The 12831-nt window shown below is 34.1% G+C and overlaps 1 protein-coding gene across 1 annotated transcript in view; it reads right to left on the reverse strand.

Annotated features, from left to right (window-relative positions):
* Positions 1-12384, reverse strand: part of LOC137965268 (uncharacterized) — a 68085-nt gene extending 55701 nt beyond the window's left edge. The window contains exons 1-2 of the mRNA XM_068811603.1: positions 12112-12384; positions 10187-12049 (exon numbers count right to left, since the gene is read on the reverse strand). Coding sequence (XP_068667704.1) covers positions 10187-12049; positions 12112-12384 — 2136 coding nt within the window. The remainder of the gene's footprint in view (positions 1-10186; positions 12050-12111) is intronic.
* Positions 12385-12831: the final 447 nt, after the last annotated feature.

Here is a 12831-nt window from a genome sequence, read left to right on the forward strand (position 1 = left end):
ATCACCTATGATTGTTAGCTCAACGTTTTGAATATGGGAAAAATAATGGCTTGTTTGACTCGGGCAAATATCCCACCACAAGTTCACTTGAGAATTTAATGAGCGTTTGTTATTCTCTTTAAAAGCTTTGCATCCATAGCTCATTTGCATCTTTAACATGTTTCAAACCTGAATATCCATTTTTAAAACATGTGTGGATGAAATCTTTTTGTTGCAAAATTCCAAGCTATTAGGTTAAACTAGTGGAATTTCCCAAAATTGGATAACAAAAATTTTGTGTTCATTTGTGTGTGGTGAATAAATTTTCTTTATTTATATTTTTTATTTTTTTAAATTGTTTCCATACATACTACTATGAAATTTTTATTTTGTTGTAAACTTTTTGCCTTGTTTGTTTTCGGGATGAAGGGAGAGCGAAAAGTCAAGGTTTTGATTTAAGAAAAAAATGTACATCTAAAATGGAAAAGCACAATGCAAAATTGTAGGGAGAGATAATTCCAAAGAGTTTCTGCAATTTTTAGGGATTGTAAGCTCTTTTTAGTTTTTATATCTCAGGTTTTGCAATCGTCGGGAAAAATTGGTGGCAGAGGATTTTTAACTGAGTGTTGAATTGCAATCCATAAGTCATTTCATACAAAAATGTAGCCCGTTATGCATGATAAATCACTTTACAATCATCTATGATTGTTAGATCAAATTTTTGAAAATGGATAAAATAATGACTTGTTAGACTCGGGTAAATATCCCACCGCACGTTCACTTGAGAATTTAAAGCGTTTGTTATTCTCTTTAAAAGCTTTGGATCCATAGGTCATTTGAATCTTTAACATGTTTCAAGCATGCATATCCATTTTTAAAACATGTGTAGAAAAAATCTCCTTCATGTAAAATTCCAAGCTTAATAGGGTTGGACTAATGGAATTTCCCAAACTCGGATAACAAAACTCTTGTGTTCATTTGTGGTGTGTGAATAGATATTTATTATTTAAATTATTTATTATTTTAAATATTTTCCACACATCAACTATAAAATTTTTATTTTGTTGCGATCTTTTTTGCCTTTTTTGTTTTCTGGATGAAGGTGGAGCGAAAGCTCAAAGTTCTGATTTAAGAAAAAAGTGTACATCTAAAAAGGAAATGCACAATGCACAAATGTAGAGAGAGATATTTCCAAAGAGTGTATATATGTTTTAGGGATCGTATGCACTTTTTTCGTTTTTATATCTGAGGTTTTGCAATCGTCGGGAAACGGGGAAGGCGGGCGATTTTCGACTGAATGTTGACTTCAAATCCATAAGTCATTTCTTACAAAAATATAGCCCGTTTCGAATGACAAATCACTTTAAAATCATCTATTATTGTTAACTCAACGTTTTGAATATGGGCAAAATAATGGCTTGTTTGACTCGGGCAAATATCCCACCGCATGTTCACTTGAGAATTTAATGAGTGTTTGTTATTCTCTTTAAATGCTTTGGATCCATAGGTCATTTGAATCTTTAACTGAGTGTTGAATTGCAATCCATAAGTAATTTCATACAAAAATATAGCCCATTGCGCATGATAAATCACATTAAAATCATCTATGATTAATTATGTCAGCTTTTTTCAAATGGGCAAAATAATGGCATGTTTGAGTCGGGTAAATATCCCACCGCAAGTTCACTTGAGAATTTAAGGAGCATTTTTTATTCTCTTTAAAAGCTTTGCATCCATAGCTCATTTGCATCTTTAACATGTTTCAAACATGCATATCCATTTTTAAAACATGTGTGGATGAAATCTCTTTCTTTCAAAATTCCAAGCTATTAGGGTTAAACTAGTGGAACTTCCCAAAATTGGATAACAAAAATTTTGTGTTCATTTGTGTTGGGTGAATAAATTTTCTTTATTTATATTTTTTATTGTTTTAAATTTTTTCCATACATCAACGATAAAATTTTCACTTTGTTGTAAGCTTTTTGCCTTTTTTGTTTTCGGGACGAAGGGAGAGCGAAAAGTTAATGTTTTGATTTAAGAAAAAAGTGTACATCTAAAATGGAAAAGCAATGTGCACAATTGTATGGAGAGATAATTCCAAAGAGTGTCTGTAATTTTTTGGGATTCTAAGCTCTTTTTAGTTTTTATATCTCAGGTTTTGCAATCGTTGGGAAAAATTGGTAGCAGAGGATTTTTAACTGAGTGTTGAATAGCAATCCATAAGTCATTTCATACAAAAATATAGCCCGTTACGCATGATAAATCACTTTACAATCATCTATGATCGTTAGATCAAATTTTTGAAAATGGGCAAAATAATGATTTGTTAGACTCGGGTAAATATCCCACCGCACGTTCACTTGAGAATTTAATGAGTGTTTGTTGTTCTCTTTAAAAGCTTTGGATCCATAGGTCATTTGAATCTTTAACATGTTTCAAGCATGCATATCCATTTTTAAAACATGTGTAGAAAAAATCTCGTTCATGTTAAATTCCAAGCTTAATAGGGTTGGACTAATGGAATTTCCCAAACTTTGGATAACAAAAATTTTGTTTTCAATAGTGGTGTGTGAATAGAAATTTTTTATTTACATTAGTTATTATTTTAAATATTTTCCACACATCAACTATAATTTTTTTTTTTGTTGTGATCTTTTTTGCCTTTTTTGTTTACGGGATGAAGGGGGGAACGAAAATTCAAAGTTCATATTTAAGAAAAAAGTGCACTTCTAAAATGGAAATGCGCAATGCACAAATGTAGAGAGAGATATTTCCAAAAAGTGTCTGTATGTTTTAGGGATCGTATGCACTCTTTCGTTTTTATATCTAAGGTTTTGCAATCGTCGGGTAACGGGGGAGGCGGGCGATTTTTAACTGAGTGTCGACTTCAAATCCATAAGTCATTTCTTACAAAAATATAGCGCATTACGCATGACAAATCTCTTTACAATCATCTATGTTGTTAGTTCAACTTTTTGAATATGGGCAAAATAATGGCTTGTTTGACTCGGGCAAATATCCCACCGCAAGTTCACTTGAGAATTTAATGAGCGTTGGTTATTCTCTTTAAAAGCTTTGGATCCATAGGTCGTTTGAATCTTTAACATGTTTCTGCCATGCATATCCATTTTTAAAACATGTGTAGCAAAAATCTCCTTCATGTAAAATTCCAAGATATTAATTTTGGACTAGTGGAATTTCCCAAACTTGGATAACAAAACTTTTGTGTTCATTTGTGGTGTGTGATTAAATTTTCTTCATTTACTTTTTTTCTTGTTTTAAACTTTTTCCGTACATCAACTATGAAATTTTCATTTTGCTATGATCTATTTGCCTTTTATGGGATGAAGGGAGAGCGGAAAACTTGGAGTTTTGGTTCAAGAAAAATGTGTACATCTAAAACGGAAATGCACAATGCCCATATGTAGAGAGAGATAATTCCAAAGAATGTCTGTGATTTTTAGGGATTGTAAGCACATTTTAGTTTTTATATCTCATGTTTTGCAATCGTCGGGAAAAATGGGTTGCGGAGGATTTTTAACTGAGTGTTGAATTGCAATCCATAAGTCATTTCATACAAAAATATAGCCCGTTACGCATGATAAATCACTTTACAATCATCTATGATTGTTAGATCAAATTTTTGAAAATGGGCAAAATAATCACTTGCTAGGCTCGGGTAAATATCCCACCGCACGTTCACTTGGGAATTTAATGAGCGTTTGTTTTTCTGTTTAAAACTTTGAATCCATAGGTCATTTGAATCTTTAACATGTTTTAAGCATGCATATCCATTTTTAAAACATGTGTAGAAAAAATCTCCTTGAAGTAAAATTCCAACCTTAATAGGGTTGGACTAATGGAATTTCCCAAACTTGGATAACAAAACATTTGTGTTCATTTGTGGTGTGTGAATACATATTTTTAATTTACATTAGTTATTATTTTAAATATTATCCAAACATCAACTATAAAATTTTTATTTTGTTGTGATCTTTTTTGCCTTTTTTGTTGACGGGATGAAGGGGGAGCGAAATCTAAAAGTTCTAATTTCAGAAAAAGGTGTACATCTAAAATGGAAATGCACAATGCACAAATGTAGAGAGAGAAATTTCCAAAGAGTGTCTGTATGTTTTAGGGATCGTATGCACTTTTTCATTTTTATATCTATGGTTTTGCAATCATGGGGAAACGGGGAGGTGAGTGATTTTTAACTGAGTGTTGACTTCAAAATCATAAGTCATTTCTTACAAAAATATAGCCCGTTACGCATGACAAATCACTTTACTATCACCTCTGATTGTTAGCTCATCTTTTTGAATATGGGCAAAATAATGGCTTATTTGACTCGGGCAAATATCCCACCTCACGTTCACTTGAGAGTTTAATGAGCGTTTGTTATTCTCTTTAAAAGCTTTGGATCCATAGGTCATTTGAATCTTTAACATGTTTCATGAATGCATATCCATTTTTAAAACATGTCTAGAAAAAATCTCCTTCATGTAAAATTCCAAGATATTAGTTTTGGACTAGTGGAATTTCCCAAACTTGGATAACAAAACTTTTGTGTTCATTTGTGGTGTGTGAATAAATTTTCTTCATTTACTTTATTTATTGTTTTAATCTTTTTCCGTAAATCAACTATGAAATTTTCATTTTGTTGTGATCTATTTGCCTTTTTTGTTTACGGGATGAAGGGAGAGCGAAAAACTCGAAGTTTTGATTTAAGAAAAATGTGTACATCTAAAATAGAAATACACAATGCACATTTGTAGAGAGAGATAATTCCAAAGAGTGTCGGTAATTTTTAATGATTGTAAGCACCTTTTTGTTTTTATATCTCAGGTTTTGCAATAGTCGGGAAAAATGGGTTGCGGAGGATTTTTAACTGAGTGATGAATTGCAATCCATAAGTGATTTCATACAAAAATATAGCCCTTTACGCATGATAAATCACATTACAATCATCTATGATTAATTATATCAGCTTTTTGCAAATGGGCAAAATAATGGAATGTTTGACTCGGGTAAATATCCCACCACAAGTTCACTTGAGAATTTAATGAGCGTTTGTTATTCTCCTCAAAAGCTTTGCATCCATAGCTCATTTGCATCTTTAACATGTTTCAAACATGCATATCCATTTTTAAAACATGTGTCGATGAAATCTCTTTTTTGCAAAATTCCAAGCTATTAGGGTTAAACTAGTGGAATTTCCCAAAATTGGATAAAAAAACTTTTGTGTTCATTTGTGTTGGGTGAATAAATTTTATTTATTTATATTTGTTATTGTTTTAAATTTTTTCCATACATCAACTATAAAATTTTCATTTTGTTGTAAGTTTTTTGCCTTGTTTGTTTTTGGGATGAAGGGAGAGCGAATAGTCAAAGTTTTGATTTAAGAAAAAAGTGTACATCTAAAATGGAAAAGCACAATGCACAATTGTAGGGAGAGATAATTCCAAAGAGTGTCTGTAATTTTTAGGGATGCTAAGCTCTTTTTAGTTTTTATATCTCAGGTTTTGCAATCGTCGAGAAAAATTGGGGGCAGAGGATTTTTAACTGAGTGTTGAATTGCAATCTATAAGTCATTTCATAGAAAAATATAGCCCGTTATGCATGATAAATAACTTTATTATTTACATTATTTATTATTTTAAATATTTTCCACATATCAACTATAAAAATTTTATTTTGTTGTGATCTTTTTTGCCTTTTTTGTTTACGAGATGAAGGGGGAGCGAAAACTCAATATTTTGATTTAAGAAAAAAGTGTACATCTAAAAAGGAAATGCACAATGCACAAATGTAGAGAGATATATTTCCAAAGAGTGTCTGTATATTTAAGGGATCGTATGTACTTTTTCGTTTTTATATCTAAGGTTTTCCAATCGTCTGGAAATGGGGGAGGCGGGCGATTTTTAACGGAGTGTTGACTTCAAATCCATAAGTCATTTATTTCAAAAATATAGCCCGTTACGCATGACAAATCACTTTACAATCACCTATGATTGTTAACTCAACTTTTTGAATATGGGCGAAATAATGGCTTGTTTGACTCGGGCAAATATCCCACCTCAAATGCACTTGAGAATTTAATGAGCGTTCGTTATTCTGTTTAAAAGCTTTGGATCCATAGGTCATTTGAATCTTTAACATGTTTCTGGCATGCATATCCATTTTTAAAACATGTGTAGAAAAAATCTCCTTTGTACAATTCCAATATATTAGTTTTGGACTAGTGGAATTACACAAACTTGGATAACAAAACTTTTGTGTTCATTTGTGGTGTGTGAATAAATTTTCTTCATTTAATTTTTTATTGTTTTAAACTTTTTCCGTGCATCAACTATGAAATTTTTATTTTGCTGTGATCTATTTGCCTTTTTTGTTTACGGGATGAATGGAGAGCGAAAAACTCAAAGTTTTGATTTAAGAAAAATGTGTACATCTAAAACGGAAATGCACAACGCACATATGTAGAGAGAGATAATTCCAAAGAGTGTCTGTAATTTTCACGGATTGTAAGCACCTTTTCGTTTTTATATCTAAGGTTTTGCAATCGTCGAAAAAAATGGGTTGCGGAGGATTTTTAACTGATTGTTGAATTGCAATCCATAAGTCATTTCATACAAATTATTGCCTGTTACGCATGAAAAATCACATTACAATCATCTATGATTAATTATGTCAGCTTTTTGCAAATGGGCAAAATAATGGCATGTTTGACTCGGGTAAATATCCCACCGTAAGTTCACTTGAGAATTTAATGAGCGTTTGTTATTCTCTTTAAGAGCTTTGCATCCATAGCTCATTTGCATCTTTAACATGTTTCAAACATGCATATCCATTTTTAAAACATGAGTGGATGAAATCTCTTTCTTGCAAAATTCCAAGCTATTAGGGTTAAACTAGTGGAATTTCCCAAAATTGGATAACAAAACTTTTGTGTTCATTTTTTTTGGGTGAATAAATTTTCTATATTTATATTTGTTATTGTTTTAAATTTTTTCCATACATCAACTATAAAATTGTCATTTTTTTGTAAGCTTTTTGCCTTGTTTGTTTTCGGGATGAAGGGAGAGCGAAAAGTCAAAGTTTTGATTTAAGAAAAAAGTGTACATCTAAAATGGAAAAGCACAATGCAAAATTTTTGGGATAGATAATTCCAAAGAGTTTCTGTAATTTTTAGGGATTGTAAGCTCTTTTTAGTTTTTATATCTCAGGTTTTGCAATCGTCGGGAAAAATTGGTGGCAGAGGATTTTTAACTGAGTGTTAAATTGCAATCCATAAGTCAATTCATACAAAAATATAGCCCGTTATGCAAGATAAATCACTTTACAATCATCTATGATTGTTAGATCAAATTTTTGAAAATGGGCAAAATAATGACTTGTTAGACTCGGGTAAATATCCCACCGCACATTCACTTGAGAATTTAATGAGCGTTTGTTATTCTCTTTAAAAGCTTTGGATCCATAGGTCATTTGAATCTTTAACATGTTTCAAGCATGCATATCCATTTTTAAAACATGTGTAGAAAAAATCTCCTTCATGTAAAATTCCAAGCTTAATAGGGTTGCAATAATGGAATTTCCCAAACTCGGATAACAAAAATCTTGTGTTCATTTGTGGTGTGTGAATAGATATTTATTATTTACATTAGTTATTATTTTAAATATTTTCCACACATCAACTATAAAATTTTTATTTTGTTGTGATCTTTTTTGCCTTTTTTGTTTTCTGGATGAAGGTGGAGCGAAAGCTCAAAGTTCTGATTTAAGAAAAAAGTGTACATCTAAAATGGAAATGCACAATGCACAAATGTAGAGAGAGATATTTCCAAAGAGTGTCTATATGTTTTAGGGATCGTATGCACTTTTTTCGTTTTTATATCTGAGGTGTTGCAATCGTCGGGAAACGGGGAAGGCGGGCGATTTTCAACTGAATGTTGACTTCAAATCCATAAGTCATTTCTTACAAAAATATTGCCCGTTACGAATGACAAATCACTTTACAATCATCTATTATTGTTAACTCAACGTTTTGAATATGGGCAAAATAATGGCTTGTTTGACTCGGGCAAATATCCCACCGCACGTTCACTTGAGAATTTAATGAGTGTTTGTTATTCTCTTTAAAAGCTTTGGATCCATAGGTCATTTGAATCTTTAACATGTTTCTGGCATGCATATCCATTTTTAAAACATGTGTAGAAAAAATCTACCCAAACTTGGATAACAAAACTTTTATGTTGATTTGTGGTGTGTGAATAAATTTTCTTCATTTACTTTTTTTATAGTTTTAAACTTTTTCCGTACCTCAACTATGAAATTTTCTTTTTGCTGTGATCTATTTGCCTTTTTTCTTTACGGGATGAAGGGAGAGCAAAAAACTCAAAGTTTTGTTTTAAGAAAAATGTGTACATCTAAAACGGAAATGCACAATGCACATATGGAGAGAGAGATAATTCCAAAGAGTGTGTGAAATTTTTAGGGATTGTAAACACCTTTTCGTTTTTATATATCAGGTTTTGCAATCGTCGGGAAACATGGGTTGCGGAGGATTTTTAACTGAGTGTTGAATTGCAATCCGTAAGTCATTTCATACAAAAATATAGCTCGTTACGCATGATAAATCACATTACAATCATCTATGATTAATTAGGTCAGCTTTTTGCAAATGGGCAAAATAATGGCATGTTTAACTTGGGTAAATATCCCGCCACAAGTTCACTTGAGAATTTAATGAGCGTTTGTTATTCTCTTTAAAAGCTTTGCATCCATAGCTCATTTGCATCTTTAACATGTTTGAAACATGCATATCCATTTTTAAAACATGTGTGGATGAAATATCTTTCTTGCAAAATTCCAAGCTATTAGGGTTTTCCCAAAATTGGATAACAAAACTTTTGTGTTCATTTGTGTTGGGTTAATAAATTTTCTTTATTTATATTTTTTATTGTTTTAATTTTCTCCGTACATCAACTATAAAATTTTCATTTTGATGTAAGCTTTTTGCCTTGTTTGTTTTTCGGAATGAAGGGAGAGTGAAAAGTCAAAGTTTTGATTTAAGAAAAGAGGGTACATCTAAAATGAAAAAGCACAATGCACAATTGCAGAGAGAGATAATTCCAAAGAGTGTCTATAATTTTTTGGGATTGTAAGCTCTTTTTAGTTTTTAGATCTCAGGTTTTGCAATCGTCGGGAAAAATTGGTAGCAGAGGATTTTTAAATGTGTGTTGAATTGCAATCCATAAGTCATTTCATACAAAAATATAGCCCGTTATGCATGATAAATCACTTTAAAATCATCTATGATTGTTAGATCAAATTTTTGGAAATGGGCAAAATAATGGCATGTTTGACTCTAGTAAATATCCCACCGCAAGTTCACTTGAGAATTTAAAGAGCGTTTGTTATTCTCTTTAAAAGCTTTGCATCCATAGCTCATTTGCATCTTTAACATGTTTCAAACATGCATATCCATTTTTAAAACATGTGCGGATCAAATCTCTTTCTTGCAGAAGTCCAAGCTATTAGGGTTAAACTAGTGGAATTTCCAAAAATTGGATAACAAAACTTTTGTATTTATTTGTGTTGGGTGAATAAAATTTCATTATTTATATTTGTTACTGTTTTAAATTTTTTCCATACATCAACGATAAAATTTTCATTTTGTTGTAAGCTTTTTGTCTTGTTTGTTTTCGGGATGAAGGGAGAGCGAAAAATCAAAATTTTGATATAAGAAAAAAGTGTACATCTAAAATGGAAAAGCACAATGCACAATTGTAGGGAGAGATAATTCCAAAGAGTGTCGGTAATTTTTAGGGATTGTAAGCTCTTTTTCGTTTTTATATCTCAGGTTTTGCGATCGTTGGGAAAAATTGGTGGCAGAGGATTTTTAACTGAGTGTGTAATTACAATCCATAAGTCATTTCATACAAAAATATAGCCCGTTACGCATGATAAATCACTTTACAATCATCTATGATTTTTAGATCAAATTTTTGAAAATGGGAAAAATAATGACTTGTTAGACTCGGGTAAATATCCCACCGCACGTTTGAGAATTTAATGAGTGTTTGTTATTCACTTTAAAAGCTTTGGATCCATAGGTCATTTGAATATTTAACATGTTCCTAGCATGCATATCCATTTTTAAAACATGTGTACAAAAAATCTCCTCCATGTACTCGGAAAATACCTCGTTCATGAGAGTGCAGAAAGTTGCTGGTGCGTTGGTTAGGCCAAAGGGCATAACCATGAACTCGTAAGCCCCATATCTCGTTACACAAGTAGTCTTCTCTTCGTCTCCTTCAGCTATTCGAACTTGGTAATAACCACTTCGTAAATCCAGCTTGGAGAAAACTCTTGCCTCCTTCAATTGATCAAAGAGATCAGCAATAAGGGGAATAGGGTACTTGTTCTTGATGGTTACCTTGTTGAGCGCCCTATAATCGATGCATAATCTCATACTTCCATCCTTTTTAGTCTGAAACAGTATAGGAGCTCCATAAGGTGCTTTGCTTGGCTTTATGAACCCCGAATCCAGCAGCTCGCTGAGTTGTCTTCGTAATTCGTCCAACTCTTTGGGCGCCATTCGGTATGGTGCTTGTGCTGGCTTTCTTGCTCCGGGTTCAAGCTCTATGCGATGGTCCACCCCTCTCCTAGGTGGTAACCTCGCTGGGAGTTGTTCCGGCATGACGTCTCTATACTCATGCAAAACGGTTTGTATCTCCTTAGGAGTAGGCGTGGCCTCATCCTGTTCTATAGCACAAAGAGAAGCAATATAAGTAGAACAGCCCTGCTTAAGACCTTTCTTAAGCTGGAGGGCTGATAGCATTAAATCTTTATTTTTTTCATCTTCAACTTCAGAAACAGTACAAGGACTTTTCTCGTCCATAATCCCCACTACCCCAACATGTGGCATAACAAAAGCCCTACAAACCGTGAAAAACTCCATTCCCAAAATTACTTTGAAATCATCCATATCAACAATGGTAAAATTCAGAAATCCTACCCACTTGCCTATCACCACCGGTACATTCTTGGCAATGCCTTGGACCTCACGAGCAGCAGAATTTACGGCTTTCATTTTGCTCCCATCTTTCTCTCCTCGTATCCTTAGGCGCCTAGCCTCCTCCTCCGAAAGGAAGTTGTGGGTGGCGCCAGTGTCCACCATTGCTTTAATAGTATGTCCAGCAAGTGTTAGTGATATAAAAAGAAGTTCTCTTGAGGGTCTTACCGGAAGTGGAGCAGCCTTCTCCTCCCTGGAACGGACAGCAGCATTGAGAAGGGTTAGAGAACCCATCCTAGGCTCAATTCCTCCATTGTCAGATTCTGTTTGAGCAGCATTGAGGAGTCTCTTTTTAGGACAATCCCTCGCATAGTGCTCTCCCTCGCATATAAAACAATGGACCTTCTTCCTCTGTTTGTCCCCTCTCTTCTTCTCTTCCGGCCTAGCCTTTGTATCTTTTACCCATGGCTTCTTCTCCCCTTTCTCCTTCCTCTTAAAATTTGTTTTACCATTATTTTCCTTGGACACCTTGTTAACCGAATCATTCATCCTCTCGTATTCGGTTAACTTTTCAGCCGTAGATAACGCTGAAACTAGTGTCTTTACCTCTCGTCTTCTCAATTCTTGCTCAGCCCATGGACGAAGGCCAGCAAGAAAGGAGAAGAGACGGTCCTCATCCGTCATGTTGGAAATACAAAGCATAAGGGAAGTGAAGGATTGTACATACTCTTTAATTGTACCTTTCTGCGTCAATGCACGAAGTTCCTTCCTTGCTTGGTACTCGACATCCTCCGGAAAGAACTGCCTCTGCAGCTCCCTCTTGAAATCTTCCCAAGTGTGGACGGGGTCCTCTCCCTCTTGCTCATCTCCCATGCGTCTTCTCCACCAAAGAACAGCATCATCAGACAAGAACATGGCAGTCGTACTAACCTTAGCTTGCTCGTCGGTGAGCTTGCTCGCATGGAAGTATTGCTCCACTTGCCATAGAAAATTATCTATGACCTTTGCGTCTCTCTTTCCACTGAAAGACTTTGGCTCAGGCACCTTTATCTTTGCTTGTGTGTGACCAGCCCCTCCATTGGCTAGGCTAGTTCGCACAAAGAAAGTCTTGCCCGCAGCTCTCCAGTGAGGTCTTTGACATCCTTCCCCAATCGTTCCATCTCCACCCTCATGACAGCCATGGCAGAATGGACGTCCTCCTCAAATCCTCTCAGCCAATTCGGAGTTGGCTGATGCTCCTCAATCGTCCTTTGAACGAACTCCTCCCAGTTCGTACAAAGGTTTTCAACACTGTCCAAACGATGTTCAAGAGTAGAAAAACGAAAGTTAACATCACTTACTTGTTCTTTGCCTCTTGAAGCATCTTCTCCACTTGTGGAAGCCATTGATTGCAACGTACGCTCTGATACCAGTTATTATTTACATTAGTTATTATTTTAAATATTTTCCACACATCAACTATAAAATTTTTATTTTGTTGTGATCTTTTTCACCTTTTTTGTTTACGGGATGAAGGGGGAGCGAAAACTCAAAGTTCTGATTTAAGAAAAAAGTGTACATCTAAAATGGAAATGCACAATGCACAATTGCAGGCAGAGATAATTCCAAAGAGTTTCTGTAATTTTTAGGGATTGTAAGATCTTTTTAGTTTTTATATCTCAGGTTTTGAAATCGTCGGGAAACGGGGGAGGCGGGCGATTTTTAACCGAGTGTTGACTTCAAATCCAGAAGTCATTTCTTACAAAAATAGAGCCCGTTACGCATGACAAATCACTTTACAATCACCTATGATTGTTAGGTCAACTTTTTGAATATGGGCAAAAAATAATGGC

This window comes from Aristolochia californica, unplaced genomic scaffold (genome assembly GCF_029961685.1).
Source record: "Aristolochia californica isolate CCGP_79_NKW_82.1479 unplaced genomic scaffold, dmAriCali1.0.hap1 SCAF_5, whole genome shotgun sequence".
Lineage (NCBI taxonomy): Eukaryota > Viridiplantae > Streptophyta > Magnoliopsida > Piperales > Aristolochiaceae > Aristolochia > Aristolochia californica.